The sequence below is a fragment of the Balearica regulorum genome, chromosome 7 (assembly GCF_011004875.1).
Source record: "Balearica regulorum gibbericeps isolate bBalReg1 chromosome 7, bBalReg1.pri, whole genome shotgun sequence".
In the NCBI taxonomy this organism is placed as follows: domain Eukaryota; kingdom Metazoa; phylum Chordata; class Aves; order Gruiformes; family Gruidae; genus Balearica; species Balearica regulorum.
The window spans coordinates 13,549,058-13,572,319 of record NC_046190.1 but is presented as its reverse complement, the minus strand read 5'-3'; the positions used below and the strand labels follow the sequence as shown (position 1 = coordinate 13,572,319).

The 23,262-nt window shown below is 38.8% G+C and overlaps 1 protein-coding gene across 1 annotated transcript in view; it reads left to right on the top strand.

The window, feature by feature from the left end:
* Positions 1-2,275: 2,275 nt before the first annotated feature.
* The window catches only part of CFAP58 (cilia and flagella associated protein 58), a 58,770-nt gene continuing 37,783 nt past the window's right edge, over positions 2,276-23,262 (top strand). Inside the window, exons 1-9 of the mRNA XM_075757502.1 lie at positions 2,276-2,343; positions 4,108-4,389; positions 9,409-9,557; positions 11,361-11,517; positions 13,591-13,785; positions 15,986-16,123; positions 18,299-18,458; positions 19,531-19,613; positions 20,777-20,968. Of these exons, the coding sequence (XP_075613617.1) occupies positions 2,335-2,343; positions 4,108-4,389; positions 9,409-9,557; positions 11,361-11,517; positions 13,591-13,785; positions 15,986-16,123; positions 18,299-18,458; positions 19,531-19,613; positions 20,777-20,968 (1,365 nt within the window). The 5' untranslated portion in view covers positions 2,276-2,334. The remainder of the gene's footprint in view (positions 2,344-4,107; positions 4,390-9,408; positions 9,558-11,360; positions 11,518-13,590; positions 13,786-15,985; positions 16,124-18,298; positions 18,459-19,530; positions 19,614-20,776; positions 20,969-23,262) is intronic.

The following is a 23,262-nucleotide window of genomic DNA, read 5'->3' as shown; positions in this document are numbered from 1 at the left end:
ATGAGTTATCACAGACTCCTAACACAGGCATCCTACTATGCACTGCAGTTAGAGGTGCAGTTACCATGACAGTGAACTCGTCAAATTTGAATGAATTTAGCTTAAATGGCACTTGTCATGAAGACCAGCCGATACAGCTACCGTTAGAGGGTCTCACAGGACATGAATCACCGTGAGTTTGAAAAACAGAAGCTCACGGGAATGCCTTAATAAATGGGTATCATTTTTGGACACATTAGTGCTGTTACCCACAAGCGTAAACATAAACCTAAAGCACAAAGGTAACTACCTCCCTTCATAAGTTTCCACTCCTGTTCTGTTGTTAAAGCCATAAGAAAGAGTATAATAAAGATCAAGGTTATATATTTAAGATGTAACTTTGAAGTTTTTTTAATCATATAATTTTTTTTTAATTCTGAGCATATCCCCTTCCTCCAGCAGTATTTTGCTAGCAAAATTTAAATCATGTATTTTGATATTTCTTTACACATGCAGCTGTTTTGTTTTAAAGGTCTAAAAGTTTGGTCTTCTTGAGAATCTGAAATCCTAGAATCAGGGAATTTATCATGATCATCTTCCTGGTAATTTTATTCTATAAGAAACATCAGTAAAAAAATGAGGAAAAAGAAGAGTGCAAAACTTAGAAAAATAACTTTGATTTTTTATTAGACGTGTGCTTTGAAATGATTGAAACTATGTTTCAGTGTCCTGGATTTGGCTGGGACAAAGTTAATTTTCTTTCTATGAGCCTAGGAGTTAGGCTCCTAGAAAGTTAGTTAATTTTCTTTCTAGGAGTGCTGTGTTTTGGGTTTAGTATGAGAATAATGTTGATAACACACTGTTTTAGCTGTTGCTAGGTAGTTGTGTTTACACCAAGTCAAGGACTTTTCAGCTTCCCACGCCCTGCCAGGTGCACAAGAAGCTGGGAGAGCACAGCCAGGACAGCTGACCCAGACTGGCCAAAGGGATATCCCATACCATATAGCATCATGCTCCGGATATATGTAACTGGGGAAGCTACCCGGGAGGCGGGATTACTGCTTGGAAACAGACTGGGCATTGTTGGTTTTTTTTCATGAGTGGTGAGCAATTGCATTTGTGCATCACTTGTTTTATTTATTGCTATTGTTATTATTCTCTTCCTTTGTTATCCTATTAAACTGTCTTTATCTCAACCCACTTTTTTTTTTTTATTCTCCTCCCCGTCCCCTTGCAGGGGGAATGAGTGAGCGAGCAGCTGCATGGTGCTGTTACCGGCTGCGGTTAAACCACAACATTCAGCATGTATGATATTTTGTAAATTGTCGTACATATAGAGAATACACTACAAAATGTGTATTATTCTCCAGTTCTAATGGTAAAATCAGACTATTTGAAAGCATTCATTTGAAATTACCTATTTTGCTATGTAATCAGTAAAACGAAGCACTACAATTCAGGCTTCATTAAACCAGGAAGAGAAAAAGTTTTCCATCGTCATTATTAGCTTCAAATGGTACTTTAAGGTCATAACCAACATCCATTCTGCTCGGGAGCGTACACATGGTACGATACATTCCTTGCCCTGAAAAGCTACCAGATGAAGCAGTCTGTGACCCCGTGGAGATAAACCAAACCATTTCAAGGCTTAGCGGGGACCAGAGCAAGCAGCAGCTGCTGCTGCTTGTGCACAGCTCTCCAAGTGCAGAGCCGCCGTCCTGGGTTCCCTTGTTCTACGTCATGGCTCATATGGTATCAGCCACACACTGATAGTGTGAAGAGTCAGGTGCAATGAAATGACAGAGACCAGGCTCCAAATGTGCACCCCAAACTCACACAGATCCCCTTTTATCCCCTTCCACAGGACCCTGCCTCCCTCCATGCCTTGATGGAACGCCTGACTCCTTGAGCAGCTGCATCTCCCTGACCCCGCTGCTCTGCTCACGGAGCAGCTCCTGGCCTTTCACGTCAGAGGAGACATATTCCTCAGTGATGTTGATTAAAATCCACGACGGCTGAATTTCAACAGCAAGATGGACAGCTTTGGAAGAAAACCCCGAGGCCAAAGGGACAGGAGGCAACCAGGGTCTTGCGCAGGGCCGCGACGGGCCTCTCCGAGCAGTCTCTGGGCCGTGGGCCCAGGCAGCCCGCAGGACCCCGGGAACAGCCCCAGCGCCCCCGTCCCGCGGGCCGCCACCGCCGCCCCAACGGCCCCTCCCAACGCCCCAACGCCCCGCCCCGCCGCGCTCCGGCCCCGTCCGCCGCCGTTGCTACGATACGGCGCGGCGACCTCTGCACGGCTGCGGCCTGGGGTTGTCACCGCACCGGCACTTCTGCCCCCAGCCCGCCGGCAGCATGGCTGAGGTGAGCCTCCCCTCACTCCCCATTGCCCGCCTTTTTTTTTTGGACAGGACAAACGCTGTACCTCAGAATGATATCATCTATATCTGTATACCATACTTATTTGCTGAGTTACTTTTGTAAGCACAGCTCAATTAGATTCTTTGTTGAAAGTGGGAGCAATTAGGCTACTTGTACCTAGGCAGTAATAATACTTAAATTTTAGGAAGACCTGCTACTTTTAAGATGGTGGTTGTGATTTCCAGCACCCCCTCTCCCCCTGCCCAGTGCTGGGCTTCTTTCCACTCTGTTTACAATCAGAAGTGTAAATGAGATCAAAACTGAAGGTCTGACCTTGGAGAGGAGGATGGAGTAAGAAGCAACACAAATTTATTGCCATGAGCGCTAGAGCAGGTTTGAAGGGGTTACACACCAAGCTTCGGCCGTGCGGCGCAGATGGCTCTTCTGTACCAACGGGAGCATGGGTTTCGATATTCAAGTTGCCCTTGCTGATTTCACATTGAAGTTTCTGATAGAAAAAAAAAACCCAAATCCTGAAATCAGAGCCTTGGCAGGGAGGGGGATGTGCAGCCAGTGCCTCTGCCTCGGTGCATCACACGTCCTGACCTTTCTTTCAAGTTGTAAGGGTAGTGTGAACTTATGTAGTCCCTCTCCCCCCAAAAAAACCCCAGTAAAACAAATTAAATGTGTTGTTTTGCTCTCAGAATTTGTTCTTTTTTAGAATTTTGAAAATTCTTGCCTTTAAACTGTGTTCAAATGGTGAGTAGGGGCCTGAGGCATTTTTGAAATAGCTATACATTGGTTTGGAGGGGAGATAGGAGAGTGGATTTTGAAGGTTGTGGGAGCTGTGCATCTCATTGCCTCTCCTCTGTGAGAGGGGCTCGCCATACATCCATGGTTGGTGCTAACCGGAGAGCTATTTTCCTATCCAAGTGAGTCCACTTCTGAGATGCGATTGTAAGGATATACCTAGACTTCAGATAGCAGCGTTCCAGTCAGTTTTGAGCAAGCCTGAGTAATGGAAGCAATGTATCTGTGACAGCACGAAGCATCCCATGGGCTGATTCATCTTGCTGTTTAGCAGATGAAGCTAACTCCTGAGAAGTGGCCATGCTGCCTTCTCTTGGTATTGTTGTGTTCTGTTGAAGGCTATAATGGAGGCTTATTTTAAGCTGTTTTGAAAAATATTGGTGAAATTTGGTGTCCAGCAACTGAGCTGGCAAAATCTGGCGTCAGAACTGAGCTAGATCAAAAATGTTCCCTGTGAAAAGTTTAACAGTAGCATTTCCTGCCGAGGAAGGATTGGCTTGCATTGACATTACTGGAGCTTTCAGACACGCTTATCTGCAAGTGATTTGCTGGCATGATCTGCATAGAAAGCATAAACTAATCAGACTTTAGAGTGTAGAGAACTGGGAAGAATTGAGGCTAAAATACTGGGCTTCCTGAGTCATTGATGTATTATTTAAATGCTATCACAATGATGATATTTTATAGGCCTATCTTTAAAGTAGTTGTGGTACTCAATTACAGGAACTCTGACTGTTAAAGCACAAGTTATTTCAGTAAAATCAGGGGAGATCTGTTTGAAAAATCGCCTGCAATGTGCATATCATATGCTAGCAAGAAAACTCTTATTTCAGAAAAGTTTTTAATGATTTCTTAGTAGCTGTTACACACTCAGTATATTGCTTTTTTATATTCTGGGGTCATAAGAGAGATGTTGAATTCCTCCTGTTTGTTGATTATCTATCTCATTTCATTCAGGAAAAGTCTAGCAAACCATATCTAGAAGAAAGTGTGTTTGAAGCATTGGAAAAAGACTTCCAAGAAGTCATCAGTCTACTTCAGGGAGATAAAACTCTGGAAAAATTCCGAATAGAATATGAGAAGCTCCATGCTGTTATGAAGAAGTCTCATGAAAATGAAAAGCGTCTCATGCAGAAATGCAGGGAGCTGAGTGCTGAGCTTGTGGTGAATTCATCTAAAGTAGCGGCCCTCACAAAGCTCTCTAAAGATGATCAGGAAACTATATCATCAATGAAGACGGTAAAGTTTTGAATAGAATTAAATATGATCTGCAAATTGTTAATGAAATACAGGGTAATAAGGAAAGCACCTACAAGAACACTTTATTTTATGTAGAGAACTAGTCAGAGGACTATAGAGCTGGCATCTCCAGTTCTTTAACCTCTGCATTGCTACCAATCGTTTTGTTTCTTTAGCCTGATATTTGTACTAGTCCCAGTCAAATTCTGTGTTTATTTGCACTAAACTAACTCCATCGGCTTTCAAGTACTCACTAATAGTTTTTGTTTAAGCTTTCCCTCTGTAAAATAGTATATTTTCAACTTAATATACAGTTTTTTGTTACTGGATTCATTAATATTTTTGAAGTGCTGCTTGGATGTTAACTATTGCCAGAATATAAAAAATCTACTTACTAGCTGAAATATTGATTGAAGACCAGGGAAGTGTCATTGACTCATATAAATAAATGTTTTGCAGTGTTTTTGAAAAGGAATCCTATATAGCATTTCAATGTGATTTTACCAATTTACTGTGATGTGTTCTTTGTTATTATTGATTTGAACTCTGTCAAATCAAAGTGCTTGACTCACTAAAAACCTTGCAGTGAGGTTTGACTACCAGAAACCTAAAGCTGTCAAATGATCAGAAGACTGTATTTTCAACTTTTTTCCTCCTGATAGTTTAAAAGCTTAGGCTGTGGAACCTAGACAGGCTTTAAGTTAGCATTTAGTTTAGAAACCTCTATGCCTTACAATAAAGTGTTTTGTTCCAGTAAAATAAATTCAGTGTAACAATCCAGAGTGATCTATGAGCACTACAGAAATAGAAGTTCTTTGAAAGTAAGTTTCTTGTCCTTGGAATTATGAAGAAAATACACTCAGAGTAAATATAAATAGCATTGCTGTTATCCTATGGCTGCAGCTTGCAAGCCCATGGTACTGCTCAAAGCATCCTCAGGGAGGAGGAAAACTGCATAGAAAATCTTGTTGATTTTCACTGCTGCTAATCAAAACCTGGTAGGTGGGTGTCAGGAACCACAATGATCTGTATCATTTTCTTTCTGCTATTACTTGGCAATAATCTAAATGTGAACTGCAGCAGGGGCAATCCTTCAAGATGTTTCCGAGTTGAGGAGACATTGTCTTAGCAATGTCATAAAACTGAGTGAAGAGTAGGAAAAATAAGAGCCTTTCCAATTTCAGCAGCTAATTTGAAGCTCAGGCAAAGTAGAGCTTAACAATACCACCTACTATTGAACCAACTAAGAGATTTTGTAGTGAAAAAGCTGCTTGACAGTATGATCCCATTACAAATGATGTGCAATGTGTAACATGACATTTCAATTCTAGTGTGCTGTGGGCCAAGTAAACAGCACTGATACTTTTTCAGTTTGGTTATGATAATTAGTCTTTCCCTTAAATGTTCAGGAATTATTTGGATATTGTTTAAAATATTCATGTCATGTTTTGGGGTTTTGTTTGGTATACCCTTCTATTTCATGTTATTTTTTCTGAAGGGAATGTCCATTACAGCTGTAGTATTTATTTCACTACAGTTTTACTAACATTCAAAAAGTGTGTTTCGCAAGTGCTGAGGAAAGTTCCAGTGCTTACATAGCAAAGACTGTATTTTTCAGCCCTAAATGAAACAAACAATCTGTTCCACTATTTCATTATTTACAAAAGATAGGAGAATCCTAGAGGGGCTGTTCCTGTAAAAAAGGTATAGTTGCTTCAAATTAAGGCCCTAAATCTTGGTGACTTGATGGGTCATCAGGGTAGCAGATGTAGAGCTTTCCTCTTTTAGGTCATTGTTTCATATACCCATAAAAGTTGCCAAAGCAAAATTTTTCTCCATGTGAAGCCTCGTTGTAATCAGTAGGATTTGTTTAGGGGCAGGGGTTAACTACACAGATCAGTGGCTGGTAGGACCCAGGTCAATAATAATCAATAGCTGTTAACTTTCTGATGGTTGTTCAGCGCTCTGTTTTGTAGTTTTAATAAGCTGGACATAAGAAGTCTGTTGTTTGCAGTCATATCAAAGGAGCAAAATGCCAAGCTGAACACCAAGGGAATACAATTCTCTTTTTCATTGATAGGGATACTGATCCACAAGGCTGCACTGGAGGAACCCTAGAAGGGGAATTTGTAGGAGCTTGTATTGCCCTGCTTGGAATTACCAAGTTTTCAATTTCTGTGTGTATCAATCCAATATATTAAGAAAGCATTTCAGTAATTCTCAGTTTCTGAGCAGTGAAACTGATGTGATCTTTTGGAGTATTTAATGAAAATAAAGTAAGGCAGTCACACTTTATGAATTCTGCTTCACTGTTTCCAGAGTTCCAGTATTTCTCCAAATATTTTTGAATTATTCTAACTGCAAACATCTAGTGTACTTCCATCTTTGATTATACAACAGACTGCAATGCATGTTACCTACCTAACCATATACTGCAATTACCTAGTGATGTTGACACACTGTATTCTTTCAGTTCCCCTCTCCACTGAGTAATAATGTGAGTATTTTTTCAATGAAGGCTTCCACCATCAAAAAATTCCTCCTCTTTACTTTTGAAGTTAAAGGTAACAATCTGTTGATGCACTATTCAAAGACACAACCAAGAAACAACTATAATGAAGCCTAGTTTTGCTGATGCTGAAGTCTGTAGCAAATTCTTGTTTAGATTTTGTTTATTAATGGGGCCATCATCTGTGCCTGCTAGCTTTATTGATACAAATTGGTTTTATCAATACAAATTCAATACAATTGTTTTTACACATCAAAAACAAGATGAAGTTCAAAAAGCACAGCTTAGGCTGACCTGAAATCACTGCTTATCTGAATGGCCTCATTGACTTCAGGTGACAGCTTTTGCAAATACTCACCAGAACAAAATACTCACTGAAACCAGTAGGACCTCTCAGAGGGCATATTGATTTTATTCCCCAGTTCTATCCCCCAAAACTGCAATCATAATGATTTAATTCACCAATTTTAATCACAGTCTAATCAGCCAGCAGGAAGCTTTGATTGAAGTAATCAGCTTTAATCTTATTTTTCATTTGCATTTTTCTAGAGAAAGGTTAGTTGCTTCTTATTGGTTGGCAAATCTGAAACATGTTTATTTACAGCTATATTTTATGCTTTTCTGCCAGTCAAGATGATAGGCTAAGTCTTCATGCCATTTCAGCCTAGTGTGCATTTATTTAAATTTCATAATTGAACATTTTTATGTAATATAATAATGAATGAAAAATTTATTATTTACTAGTGATACTTAATATTTTATGTGTGATCATTGCTGCATTTGAATGGAAATTAGAACTCAAAATGTGTAAAATGCAATAATTGACTTTAATATTTAAAACTGTTTAAATATGCTTGATACATAAGAGAAAAGAACATCTTTCAAACTAAATTTCGAACTAGGTAATTTACTAAGTAATGAAAATACTGTTTGTAGGTAGTGAATTTAATTTACTATAATCTTTGTCAGAATTTCTGAACAAGCCCACTGTTTAACTATTAATAGGTTGGGGGGGGCGAAAAGAGCAAACATTCCTAATGTTTAAGTTCCAAATGGTTTCTCAAATTTGGATATGCCGAACTAGTTGTATAAATAACATGAAAATGTATTCCCTCTCCAGTTTGAAGAGGCTACAGATGTTATATTTTGTGTTATCTTTTCAGCAAATTCTGGTAGCCTGTTACTTCTGTTAGTTCAATAGCTTGAATTTTAAATTTAGGCAGTAAACAGCTAAGTACTACATTTATTTGATTTAAAAGAGTTCAGTAAATTTATTAACAATATACCATAATATAGGTGTCATAATTTTGAGTTTAAAATAAATAGGGGTTTTTTTTTAGAACCAGAGACATTAGTTTCCATAAAGAACTGCTGTAAACAATTTGATATAAATTAAATTATTTGATATTCATCATTGTGGAGGTGTGTTTAATTTTTTTTCTTTGCCCTATTTTCATATGATGCAAGTAGGAGTTGAAAGGGATATTATGGCCTGATGTAATGATGCTTCTGTCTGGCTTTGGTTGGGGAGACCCTAGACCTAATGTAGAGCTGCACAGCCACACTTGGAGTCTAAATCTGTACAAGTCCATCAAGTCCAGAACTCCACCAGGAGCTAGCTGAGAAAAGAGCATGAGAGAGAGGACATCATGCTGTGATTTGCAGTACAGGGACTTACTGTGTCAAAAGCAGCATCTTTATTTACTGAGTCTTCTGGAACTTTTCATCCAGTCCAGTTGCTTTCTGAATCTATGTCATTTTTTAGCACAGTATTCCAGAACTGGTAGGAGCTTGGTTTGAACCTGGCAAGGAATAAGTCTGCTGTGTGATTCTTTAGGATCTGATCCAAGGGCGAGAGATGCAAAGGAAGTTAAAAACTCTGCTTGTATCCTGTTTGTGGATATCAAACCCTGGGTTTGTGAGAGGCACATGAGTCTGTCGTTCAAATAATTCCATGTGCTGCAATTTGGCATGAAAATTGTGGCTTGTCTAAATATATAGTTAAAATCAAAATACACTGGGTCCTCACAGATGAAAATGAGTGAAGAGGGAGAAAAGCCCTCAGTAACATCTTTCTCTCATCCAAATCAGTGATTTGGATGTTCATTGTCATAACAGCTAATAAGAGTTTTACAGACATAAATGAGCTATTTATGTAGATGGTAATTTTCTGGGCACTGAATTTTCAGTAAATTTTTAGATATTAGTGGGACTCAGACAACTAAAAGCTCATAGAGTGAGATTTGATAATGTTCAGATCTATGGGTTAAAGAAAACGTGTTAGAGCTTTTGTGGTGTAAATTGACATAGCCTGAGTGGCTCCAAATGGTGGCTATGCCCTTGTCCAAAAGAAAAGACAACTGATGAAGAAAACTGTTGTGAATCTAAGCATGAAAAGGCATGGAAATCTATTTTCTTAATTAACCAAAATGCAAGGCAATTAATTTTTAATTTGTTGTTAATTTTCAACCCAATTTAATTTATGTAATTGTTTTCCATTTTGTTCCTAGGAGATTGGAAAGGCCTGGAAAATGGTGGATACAGCCTATGAAAAGGAACAGAAAGCTAAGGAAATTATTAATTCACTGCAAGAGGAAGTTGCACGTCTAACTAATTTAGTAGAGCAAGGATCTGGACTGTCCCTGGGACAGGAGTACAAGTAAGTTTTCCCCAGGACAAGGGAAAGTCTGATCTGATTTTCTTGCATTCTACACTTTGTTTAATCATTTAGATGCTACAAAGACACTGAAACACAGAGAGAGAGAGAGAGAGAGAGGTCTTTTCTGCCTTTTACTTTTCTCATGAGTGCACATTTATTGGTCTGTGTGTTTATGCAGTGAGCAAGTACAGAATCAGGCTCTGAGCGAGTTCATTCAGCGTTGGATTAAGCTGAGAGATCAAATAAAAATCAATATTATGCACTTTCTCTGTATCTGTCATATTGTTTTATCTGACTAGCATTTCAACATACTCTGTCTTTGACAATAAGATCCTGTCAACATTTTTACACATGATGGCAGCAGGGTCAAGTAAATAAGTCAAGGAAGCAGGAGATTTGATTTCTCTTCTGTTCTGAGCTTTGTTATAAGGCATTATCACTGTCTGTATTCTTGTTTGTATTTTATATTTATACATTTTCCAGACTATGGATTTTTTTACTGAACACATATGCAGCCACTAGCATAGAGGGACCTAGTCTCAGGTGGAGCCTTTGGTTGCTACAGTGTGCAAATAATAATGATCCTCAGGAGCTGCTGAAAAGCTCTCCAAAAGCTAGAGTTTGTAGTATCAGGTCCTCAGGCTGTGCTTATGCTGTAAGATTAAGTGTAAACTCAAAGATGAGATGAAGTATATTGACTCTATGACCTCAGTACTTTCTATCGAGATTGCTGATGGTTGGCCCAGCTGGTTCTGGCTTGAAATTTTTACATTGTGTTAAAGTATTTATTTATATTAGACATTCAGGATATATATGAGGCATGCTCATCTCCCCGTGCACTGTGTATCCAGGCTGCATAAACAAGTCTTGTGTCTGTGAGCAAGGCCTTTAGTGTGCTCAAACATTTCCCTTCCAAGGAATATGCCAGCACATAAACCACCTTGATGCATGAGAAATCTACTTCTTCACCTTTTGGCCCTGAAATGTACTGGACCTGCGTAACAGATTTCCTTCGATCTAAAAGCTTGGTTATTCAGCCTTCCCCTTCTGCCTCAAGGCAGCTCTCTGTGGCTGCTTTTAGCATTTTCCTGCAAGAGCTAGGAGCCGTTACTTTGCCAAGACCTCACTCCTGCAGTTTCCAGCTGCTGTCCAGGCTGCTGAGACCTGCCTACTTACAATTTCTTCTTCAATTTCCTTCTATATTGCCCTCCAGTTCCATGCTTAAATACTCTGTCCAGTGACAAGGCCATGGGACTAGGCAACTCCTTTTAGAACTGTAACGCTGTATTTTAAGGTTGAGCTTCAACCCACTCTGCTTGGACTTTCTTTCAGATTGTAAATGTGTCCAAACAGGGAGTCTATTTTATTTTTACATTAGATGGCTGTAAGACATAACCCAGTCAGGTGGCCCATCAGGTAAGCTTCAGAGAGAATGGTTACAACAATCTAGCATTTTTGGTCCCTGAGTAATTTTGCAATGGATGGAGAAGAAGAAATTTTGTTCCCTGTTTACCTTTTTGGGAAACTGAAGGTTTCTTCAGATCCATGAGGATGTGATCTAACAAGAAAGTGTGATTTATTGGACTAGGTTAGCTTTTAAAGCTGCCTATGCTGACAGTGACTACGATCCTAGTAGATAGAGCATATAATTCAATTGACCAGCAGAGCCTTAATCCAAGAGGAGGTTAAAATGAAACAAATTACTTTTAAACTCCTGTTTCTCACAAAAGATCTTGCTTTGGCAGAGGAGGAAGAACAGAAAGGGCCTGTGATGCTGCTTGACTATTATTTTCTTGCTTCCAGTATCCGGGATTTGCTAAAACTTAAAGAAGAGATAACAAAGGAGCGAGACCAACTCTTATCAGAGGTCGTGAAGTTACGTCAAAGTCTAACTCAAGCCACAGAGCAGCAGCAGGATACAGAGAGGGCGAAAAATGAGGCAGATGAATCCATTATGCAGGTCTGTACAGATCACCAGGTGGTTATTTTAGGCTTTGTCCTGAACCATACTCCACTCTTGCAATTGATCTTCATTGACTACTATGCTACTACCTGTTCTTTCACATCTCAGAGATTTTCAGGAGTGCTAACAAAGGATTCTGTTGTGAATGGTTTTTATATTTTTCTCTACTTCTAGGCTATGTCCTTTGCAAAGTGTATTGTCATATACCAGCTGCTTCCATAGCTTCCCCTTACCCTGAATGAGGCCAAGGTTCCTTTGCCTGAATCAGTTATCTTTCATACTGGAGATGTAGGGTTTTTTCTGCATTGTAAATCCTTATGCCTCCAAAGAACCGCTTAGAACATAGACCTGGAATGGAGATCCGAGGTCCCTTGCTGTTGGCAGTGGTTGTCACATGATGCCATACCATCATTTTTAAGAATGAATCAAATTATGACTTAAAAACTAATTAGGCTACTTTCTCCCCTATGTTTTATGGGAAGTTTTTCCAGAACCTCGCTTTCCTAATTGTTAGAGACCTCCTGCTTTCTTCTTCACACTGATTCCTGCCTACTATTTTTCAGCTTAAATAATTTTTCACCTCCCCAGTGTCTGTAGAGACCAGTCACATTCCATCTCAGCTTTAGTTTTTTTGTCTCCTCTTTAAGTTAGATTCCCTCCTTTTCTTACCATTTAAGTAAACAGTTCTTTACTGATCAATATGTATAACTTCCTTTAAATGTGTATAGTAGCCAGAGATACAGAAGACTGAGGTTCAATAGGATACCCACTGAATGGAGAGAAAGTAGTAAAGGATGGAAGAAGGGATACAGAACTCTGATACATCAAAATATAAAACCATAATAACAAGGCTTAAAGAGTTGAAAGCAGAATATAAATAGGGGCTGGAGCAAGACAACAGGAGAAATGAAAACCAGAGAAGAACAGCTAAAGAACAGGGAATTTAAAGATGTTAAAGAACAGCATTTAGCTTACAGTTTTTTATTAATCACAAATAGGAAAGTAATGATCAGCCTAGGTGTCATGCACAGAACTCATTTGTTTCTAAAGCAGATGGTTGGGAATGTATTACAAAAGAATATAAATCTTTGCTTTTCTGACAGCATTGTGGGCATGGGAGAAAAGAGAGAGGATTGAAACTCCTGTCAAAACTCATTGAATCTTGCAAGCCTTAATCTTCTGATACTCACTTCATCAGCCCTTAAATTTACGGGATTGTTACAGCATTTGTAGCCACCTCCCATTCTCCCAGGATGAAATTATTCTCCATTTCAGACTGCTTAAATGACAATGTCTTTCTGAAGATCCTGTTGAAGACCCTGTCAGGTCTGGTAACTTTTCATCTGTGACCTCAGAGGGAGAGGAATCTTTAAGTAAAGAACACCTTTGAATTGCTGGTCGCTGGCTGAACTGAATATTTCCATGTGGATCAGCCTCCTGCATCTCCTCTCTGCTGATTCTGCTCCGTTGCATTTTTGGGGAGGGAGAGAGCAGAAATCACAAGACAGTCTATTAAATATGAGCGAAAGCTCCTCTTTCAAAGTTCCCGCAGAGGAACTTTGAGAGCAGAAAGATTGAGAGCAGTTGTGAAAATGAACCTGATCTGACATCTCTTTTTCCTTTATTGTCAGTTTAATAAGTGTTTCTGCTGGTACGATAGAAAAATCAAAATAAAAAAGTTTGCAATACAACATCAAGCCAAAATTAGTTATAACGCTGCATTCAGAAAGTACCACTTTACAAGTAACTTACAACTGAAAATACATTTGTACCACTGCATATCCAGAGGAATGCTTTTATGTCTGAACTGTGGACCCTTCTGTGTGGGTGAACTGACTGGTGCTTAACAAATTCTTGTCATCAATAAATAGGTTCCCTCAAGCAGGATTTTTTGTTCAGCCACTAGAGAACATATTCATTTCTGAAAAGATCTGGCATATTCCTTGTAGTAGTGGGTACAATAGTATAGAAGCTGTTGTTTTCAAAATCAAGCATAGCAGAAAGAAAGGTGAGAGGCCTTGTCGTCCTGAATAAAAGGCAGCGGAACTTTTGTCTTCTCTATTATTATAGCTTCGGCAAGAAATCCAGCTGCATCAGAATGAGGCATCACGAGAGGCTCGAAAGAAGGAAAAAATGGAGAAGGAGCTGAAAAATCTTCTAGCTGAAATGGATAACAAGCAAGCTGAGATCAAGAATTTACAGCAACATATACAGAAGACCAAGGAGGAACAACTGAAAATAGAACAACATCTAAAAGAGCAGAAGGTAGGGTACATGGCACATTGTATTAATCAGGTCTAAGATTAGGATCGGATGTCAAAATAAAAAGAAAATGGATTTTCCTGAAGGGAGCGGGAGGGAGATTATTCTTAGGCAATAAACATTAATAAATATTTATTTTTATATAATTATTACTTTGCTAATAAATACACATGTAAAGCTTGCTGATAGATTTGAGATAGAATTCCTCACAGAAATCAGTAGTGGATCACAATGATATTGTTAGAGATCATCTTGAAAAGATCACAACAAATGAGACAAAGTCTGTGAAGAGCATGGATGATCTAATGATAGTAACAGGAGACTGCCAGGTTGGACTTCTGATGTGTATTGCCAGTTTTGCCACTGATTGACTATAGTGGCATTGGTAAAGTCATTTTACCTTTGACCCCTTCTTTCTTCTCTGTCACAATAATTTTTATCTACCTCTCAAGCTTGTAGAAGAATTTCTGTGAAAGGGCAGAGAACTGTCTTCGTTAAACCTTTTTGATTGATTTTCCCCATTCTGTTTCTAAAAACTTTATCTGGAAATGTCCTAACATGGTGTTCTGCAAGTGTTTGAATTTTCAGGTTTTCAGTCCATTTCCCCTGACTTTGAGAAACTCTCAGAGAAGCAATTTCAGTAAATGGCAGGGGAGATCTCATCACTGTAAAACAGTCCTGCCTCAAGGGAAACTTCTCTGGGAGTTGTGTGTGTCTTGTAAATTTATGACTTTTATGGCTTTTTCTTCCCTTCAGCTCCCCAAATTTGTGAAGGTAGAGGTCTGTGACAATTTTTTTGTCAACATAGAGTCTTAGTAAAATACTTCACATAAGTGATTATTTCTCTGAATATCACTGAATTGATGCAGCTTTTGAGGGCAGCTCCATGATCTCCCAGGAAAATCACATTGTTTTAAAATAGGATTCTACAGCTCCTGGTTCTGTTCCCTTCTTCCTCTTCCTTTCTATAGTCCCTTTCAACGTTTCTAAGTGCAGATTTTAGGTGCATTCAATTGTCCAAGCTATTCTGGAAAACAGTAATTTACATAAAGTGCAGTGACTAGGCTAATTAACCAGACTACTGCACTGTCTTTGTTGCCTGTGTTGTTTGCGGAGGCCCTGCATTGTCTTTTGCAAAAAGTCTGCCCAAAACACAGGCTATTCAGCTGTGCAAGAGTCAGGGTAGAGATCTGCAAGAGGAGGTGACTCAGCTACTGCAGTGTCATTGGGTTATTGTTTCTCGACCGAATTGTTGTTGGCTGTGATGCCTGCTCTTATTCCCCTGAAATTGCTACTAGAATATCCTTGCTTGCATGACAGTGAAGATGGTTTGATACAATTACTATAGTTGTCATCCTACCCGTGTCTAAGTCTCAGTAAAGGTTCACCTGAAACACGGTGTTATCCTGACATTTGCAACACAAGAAACAGTATTCCTTGTTCTTAGTTGTCTTTGCATCTGCGTGCATTCAGAAGAGGGAGATTCCACTTCTCTTCCTTTAATGTTTGTTAAGGGCACAGTAGATATTGACTTCATCAGTTTATCACACATTAATGCTTGAAGTGAAAAATATGATGATTGTTCTTTCCTCACTTACGAAGTAATAACTGTTAGGGGAAGTCCTATCAAGCAGAAGAAAAGACTGGTGGCTCTAGTTTTGAAGTATATGTTCTCCGTAAAAATCATGAAACTGCTGTTCTGGGCTTTTAACTGAAGACAAATTAGAGAGGAAAATGGTTGTGTCCTGGTCTCAGCAAACCATGTACACAGAGAAATGTTATCAGCATATTAATGTAGGATTTGCTTGCTAAGAAACAGAGCTCCCCTGCCCTCTGCTGATTGAAGTAATTTGAATCTCATGCTAATTTTCAATAATTAGGTGTAGCAAGTTGTTGTGTTATGTGACGCTTGCCAAATGCCTAACAAGAAGTAAAATATTTATCTACCACCTGCAAAAGAGACCTGCTAAGAAAGTAACTCTGGCTGTGTCACATGTTAGAAATTATCATTTCCCCTAGTCAATATGAACATGTATCATATTTCACATTAGTAATTGCATCAGCAATGAAGAGTGGTTTTTAAGCGGGCAAGAATCTGTATCAGCTTTTATCTTCTGGGGAGATGGAAGGTTCTGTCTTCACGTATATGTAGATATTGTAATGAGATAAAAAAAATTAATGGGATTGTTCTTTAATCTAACAGATCTTGAATGAAAGAGCTGGTAAGGAACTTGAACAATTTCAGATGAGAAATAAGAAGCTCATGCAAGAGAGTGAGCAGCACCGTGTGATGTTGGAAGAAGTGATGCAGGATATCCAGCAGAAGGCAGCAGAACTGAAAGTAAGTACCAGTGCATGCATCCTATCAGCCGTATCACTGTGATGGTAGTCTTACCACTTGGGACAGGGCTGACCTCAGTTCTTATACTGATAGTACCCTACGGGTAGTTTTGGGGGAAATCTGAGGAGTTTTTAGGAATAGATCTGGCTGTCATTGGATACCATTCTTTTTGTGGCAGTACCATGGTACAGTATCCAACCCTGTCAGCCAACAGCTCCTGTCCTGCTGTAGGAGCTGTGCTTCATGAAACATGTAAACCAAAATGTTCAACACATTGTGTTCATAAAGGATGCACGGTACTTTCAACAAGCATAAGGTCTTTTCTCAATTGTTAGATCTTCAGATAAGAGCAATGACTTCCTTTCTTATGGTGATTAGCATAATCTGAATGTTGCCAAAACCCATTGAAAAATGTTAATAAATTATAATGACAGTGTCCTGGATAGCTTCCACTGAAGGGAGTTGCTTCCAACACTAAAGTTTTCCCCCCACAGTATCTGTTGGGGAAGTTAAATATAAGTAACCAAGCTGGTGTTTACTTTCTGATCTAAATGGTTTTCTTGCCTGACTTTACATTGTTTAGCAGTTGTTTTGTACCACTCAGAAGCAGGTGAGTTTCAGTTGGGGAAGGATTAAATGATTCCTGCATATGCTTTTTAGGGTACTTTGGGAGCATTTGTGATAAAGGGTAATGTACAAGTGTTAGATGTTATTACTGTCTACTGTATCTTGCATTTTGTATCATCATTGGGGTTAAAACACTAAACATTAGAAAATTCAGGTAGAAAATCATTATCTTCTCAAGGTTTAGTCGAGTATAACCAATTCACCTAAATAAAAAGGTTGTTTGCCAATAGAGAGCTTTTTTTAAAAAAATGGGAACTGTTAGTCAGAATGATAAAAACTAACCACTGACAGATTAAAAGCTCAGTTCATAACTAATATAACACAGATGATTCTGATTTGGATCCTTAATGGGCTTTATGGTAGGAGCTTGTTTTCAGTTGCGTTTTGTTAGGCAGACTGGAGGATATTTTTCTTACGTATTTGAAAAACAAATTACTGTCTTTTCCAGGTTATCTGGGTTTATCATTACTTCTAGCAATACCATAATTGTTTAAAACCTTACAAACAATGTGTTCAAATGTTACTTACATTTGGGGATCTAGAGTGTCAAAAGGAGGATTTTGATTTTATGATCTTATCCTCACTTCAAGAAAAGTTGATGGAACTTCTAGAGTCATGCACATGGACTTCTGGGAACAAAAAAAATAGAAGATACTGCCCAGTTAGTAATCAAACCAATTGCTAAAGCTTCTAAGAGCCCCAGTCATGATCTGAGATGCCCTTTTTGTAGGCACTGTGCTTGCAGTTTCATCCTGCAGTGTGCTGAGTGCCTCCACTATGGTGTTGGGCAACCCAAACTGTGAAAGTTCTCATAAATCTCTTAAAGGTTATTGTCAGTAAGAATTGAGGAGATTCACATCCTCCCAGAGGATACTCACATAGCAGGATTCACCATCTCACAGAATCAGCATCTGAGGCTGTAAGTCAGTCAAACATTGTAGACTGCGATGGCTGTAAAACCTAACAGTGGCACTGAATTATACGAGGAAGTTCCATTTACTTCTTAAAAGGAAAGAGACTAATTTTTGTTATTATTGGTTGTGTTTCCTGGTAACCAGTTATGCAGTGCTTTGATTATTTTCTCATCTGATTGTATAGCAAATGAGACAAACTCTTTTTCTTTAAAGCCATAGGTTATAAAGTAGATAGGGATAACAGATACCTGCTATTAAGGAAATACAACCAGACCACACTGCAGATATCTTTCTCATCACAGTCACTGTCTCTAGCACTTCAAAGGGAATTAGAGCTCCCCATGTTTAATCTGCAGGACTAATTGGGTAGTGCTGTGTGAGGTTTGCAGCTGGGGATTCTTTATTGGTCATCTTCAGCCCTAAAGCATAAGATTTGATTGTCATTTACCTTGCCCTAGCTGCCTTTGTTTAAATTATTTTCAATATTATTCAATTAGCTAACTATCTTCTCTCAGGTGACCCACAGTACTTATTCCTTTGCTTCCTGAATTTAATGGAATAAGTATATACCAAGTACAGAGGCATTTCTTTCCTTGGATACTTTCTCTCCCCTTTCCTTGTTGCTGTTCTGTAGGCCAGAGATGATGAAGTGACTCAGATGCGCCTTGAAATTTCAAAGCTGAACAAAGTAAGAGATGTTCTCCAGAATAAGCTACGTGTTGCAGAGGAACAAAAAGTTGATGCAGGACATGAGAGAAATACCCTAAAAAATCAAATATCTGGACTGGAGAGAGGTAGGTACCTAACTGATGAGTGGATCTGTCTTCTGATTTGTAATTTATTCAGTCAGAGTACATGCTGCTGTTAGGATCATTCTCCTTTAGTGCCTAGATACAAGAACTGTATAAATGACAGTTGGAATCTACAGCAGCATTTTAAAAACCTTGTGGGCTTACAGAATTTTCATAATATAACATATGCGGGGTGAAAATACAACAGACAGAACTGGACTTTGTGGTGTGCCAATTCGTGCCATGTCACATAGAGAGTTGTCCCCAATGGCACCTTCATTGCTCCTGCACTGACCTGTGGGAGAGAAGCAATCTCAGAGCTTACTGCAGTCACACATGGTTAGGACACACTTTTTTCCCTGCTTTGATTCTGCTGAATAGTTACAGCCTGGAAATGAATATGTGCAAGCGAGCTAATAAACTTAGTTCTGGTATGTTTAGGACTTCAGTGGTCAGCAGGGATACTAAAGCTGTCCAAATATTGACTTTGACTTGCTAGCAGGTATGGAAAACTTATAGAAGTGTAGCAGGTTTTAATTAATTTAAAAATATAGTGAAAACACATGTCTGTTCAATTTCTAGTATCTTTTTAATAGTATATTTCCAGTCCTAATCTTGACCTATAGCAAGTAGTTTTAACTCCTCTGAAGCCAGTAGAATCTCAGTGCTTCAACAGAGAACTGGATTTCACATAGAGAGATAAGAATAATTCTGAAAGTCCCTGGTTTTGTAAGTGCCTCAGTTTTTGGATGCTCACACTGAAGCTTCTTAAAAGGCTCTGTTTTTCAGTGTGCTCCATGATTTCTGAAAATACAACTTCTTTGTGGTATCTTGGTTTGAACACACAAAACAATAAGTCCTCATACCGCTAATTACTGTGCCTGAATTCTTCTAAGTACCCAAATTAATATTAACATCATTAGCTGGTACCTGAGGTTTCAAAACCCAGTCATAGCTAATTGAACTGTTCATGTAACGTTAAGGCTTTTTTAAAAAGTCTCCTAAGTTGTTTCTGCATTTTTAACAGCTGTACAGTTTGTATCCAGGACTTACTCTCTTTTCTGCTTTTCTCTAGAGTTGGAGGCTGCCAAAAAGCAGGCAGAGATTGACAAGAAAGCTATAGATGAGCTTGTGAGGGAAAGGAGTATGCTAAGCAAGGTGAGCTTGCATTGGTAATACTGATAAACTACAGACATTTCATTCTCAAGCTGTGAGATTTGTTTAAACACTCACAGCGACACAGAAATGTTGTAGAATAAATAACTTTAAGTAAAGCATTCAGATTTCCTTAAGCAGATGCTCACACTCCTTCTTTTCAGTGCATTGAAATAGCGATAGTACCCATAAAAAGCCAAAAGATTTCAAAGTTTTAACATATAAACCATCAGGGAGTTCAAAAATGCTACATGTAGTCACTTTTATTGCAAACCTGTCATTTGGTATCCAAAGAGTTCATTACATCTGTGCTTTTACACTCTGTAGATATGAAGTTTAATATTAATCTAGGCAAACTAAGTCTTTGCTTGTAAAAGAACAAACCAAAATGTTGATGCTCCATGTAACAGCTTGGCAGGATGTGTTAATACTAATCCTTGCTTTTAGGTCCATTTCTCATACTGATGATTTTCTATCAGCCCAAGGTTCTTGTACTGCAGGATAGCATCTCATGTTTATGGGCATTCCTGAAGTGTAATCTAGTAAATTCAATGCTAAAAAATGATTTCTGAGGTGCTTTACTTAGTATAGATTCACTGTCCTGTGTCTTGACTCTAGCAGGGGCTCAGATTTGACTGGTAACAAGTACCTGTTTTGTATAGGGAAAGAAATTTCAAAGTGGGACCAGAAGGCTGTTTTTGTAAAGATGATATCTTGGTATTTTCTGTTTAATCCTTACGCATAATTTTAAACCACACCTGGTTAATTTACAGTTTGAACTTGCTACTTAGGACATGAGAAGGAAGGGTATTTGGCTTTATTATTTATTTTACTGCCTATTGGCATGCTTTACAATCTAAATGTCTTAAAGCTGGTCATGTTTTTCCAGTCATTAGTTATATCCACTTGTAAACAATCCTATCCATTTTTTTTGTAATGCAGACACTAGTGTTTTAACTTCAAATCAGAAAAAGCACTTTTTAGCAGCGCTCTCAGAGATTTCTTTTAAGTCAGATTTGAGGCTCAAGTATTTCAACTGAACAAATTAGATAAGGGGTAATAACACTGGGAAGTCCATAATCCACTTAGACAATGGCATGTTTTTGTCATACTGGTGGCAGAGTTGCCTTTTAAGCTCAAGACTCGTTATTTTGCATTCCCCGTAGAACTTGGTCAAGGCTACCAGTGCCACTCAGAAGCAGATAAATTTGGTGAAGCTCCATGAACAGTCAAAGAAGAACTTGGAAGAAGAAATCCAAAATTATATGAATGAAGCTCAGAAACAAAGGAAGATTATTTACCAATTGGAGAAGGAGAGATATTGTTTCATCAATGAAACAAGTGAGCTCAAAGAGAAGGTAGGAATAGCTTTTTATGCAAGTGGCTCTTTCCTGTCTTACTTTCAAAACTGTGAAGATGATATATTCATTTCCGAACGTGCCAGTGGAAGCAAGCTTAGACCAGTGGTCTTCACACAGTTCACAAAGATTTCTTCTTGTCAGTGCGTTTTGCCTGCTACTGTTCCAGGTCTCCCTGGGGGAATCTCGTCAAATGGATGTGTATTCTATGAGACAGTTGGAGTACAGTCGTGTATTTCTCTTATTCAGCGATCGTTTGGGAAATGAAACTAGGGCTGGAGTTCAAACCAAGGCCTCTGACTTGTTATACCTGAGTCCCACAATTGAAACTCTCCTATGGAGTATTACCTTACTGTTTGATTGTTCTGTCTTATCTGCAAAGGACCTTATCTTGCATACTACTCATGTCCTCAAATTGAGGCCAGTGAGACATGACAGTGCTTGACATCTTTGTAAGAAACTTAGCATTTTAAAGGATTACTTCCAGTATGTGAACATCTGAACATGTTCAAGCTAGTCTGAAAAACAGAAGTTTTCCAGGAACAGCCACAAAGAAGCACTCATAAAATTTGTGTTACCTGCTGCCTATTATTATGTACAAATTTATTCCTGAAGTTATACTCAGGAACGTGGTTGTAACATGTTGCATTAGTTGCTTAAGATCACACTGAAGAGCCCTCCAAGAAGCTCATTGATTTACTGGGATTAGCTTTCAAGCTGTTTCAACTCACAAGTTATTTGCTGTCTTTTCACTTTAAAATTATCCTTTCCAACTTCATGTGACCAGGGGCTTTTAAATTATTTTTTGAATAGTATATGCTCCCTTGTCTGGAATACCTTTTGTCATCTCCTTGGAATGATATTCCACGAAAGTGAGATTTTTCTTTGTTGCAAAGTCATATTTTGCATCTTTCCCTCATAGTGCATTTCTAACAGTATAGATATGAGTTAAGAACACTGTAAACTAGGGCCAGGGAGTAATTCATAACACTCACAACTACAAGGCTCTTGCTTTCAGTTGTGATTAGGGTTGCTCACAGTGTTTTGAGGGTGAAAATGACAAATGTTTGCCTGTTTACTTTTTCTTTTTTTTTCACTGCCCCTTTGGGTGCAAATTTTCTGTCACTTCTTGTGAGGCAGACCCTCAGTAAATGGTTTATGGCACTTGAGCTTTTTGTATAATGATGCCTGTGTTGTGATTGCAAGTTTCTGAAGGACTTGCACACTTCTGCGGTTCACTAAAAGGGTAATTCCTGACTTGGCTTGCAGGTGAAGAGCAGCAGGAGCAGTTCTGAGCACAGGAGTATGTGAGACAATAGTCTTGTCCCTGCAGAGATTCCCTACCTGAAATCACTCATTGTTTGGAAGGATAAGACAGGGCAAAACACAGGGTAGAAGGAGGACGTAGGATCAGGATTATATATCCACTAGGCAGTATTTAGGTTCATGTTTGACCTATGCAGACTTGAAACTGAGGCAAAACTACAGGAGCCATTTAGCAACTGGTTGGGAACGAGCTACTGATGGACAGTAATCATATGGCCAGTCAATGCTCTTCCATCACCTTATACCATCGAGGCGGCTCTGTAGGAGCTGACTGCACACCTTCTGAATTGTGTAAGAGCTGGTAAAGAGCCAAACCCATCTAAGTTCAAAGACTTCTTGGAACTCCTGCAAGGCAGACAGAGCCATGCTGGCGCTGAAAGCTGTCGGGTTATTTACAGCAGGACAGAATGTATAGAGCTACAGAATTCCTCTTTCAAAATCATCAATTACTACTGAGTACCTGATGAACAGAGTCAGCAAAGTTCTATCCACAATAGTAAAAGGTTTTAGTAGTGAGAATTCATGCTAGACTTGCTCTTCTAATTATTGGCCGGGCTGACTGTTCATTTGTACCATTTTTAAGCCAGTGTCACTTGTTGAATAGTCTTACTTCTAGATTAGCCAGCACAAATGAGAAAAAAAATATCTAGCTTTTTGCTATTTGTTGTGTAGCCTGTATTACTGAGCTACAAATGCTAGCAGAATATTTCTTTTTTAAATTGAAATTCTTTGGTTATGATATTAGTTTCCCTGAAGATTTAGGCTGCTGAAAAGGGAGCAGTGAAGCGTACCCTTCAATCTCACCTGAAGTGTTCCCTGACTGCGACTTATGAGAGGTCACAAAAACAGTCTCTAATATGTTGTTTTTTCAAAAAAAGCCATTTACAATGTTAAGTTCACAGTTTAAAAACATATCCAGGAAAATTAAAAAACCATATTTCCTTTTTTAAATTCACATAATGATTTGG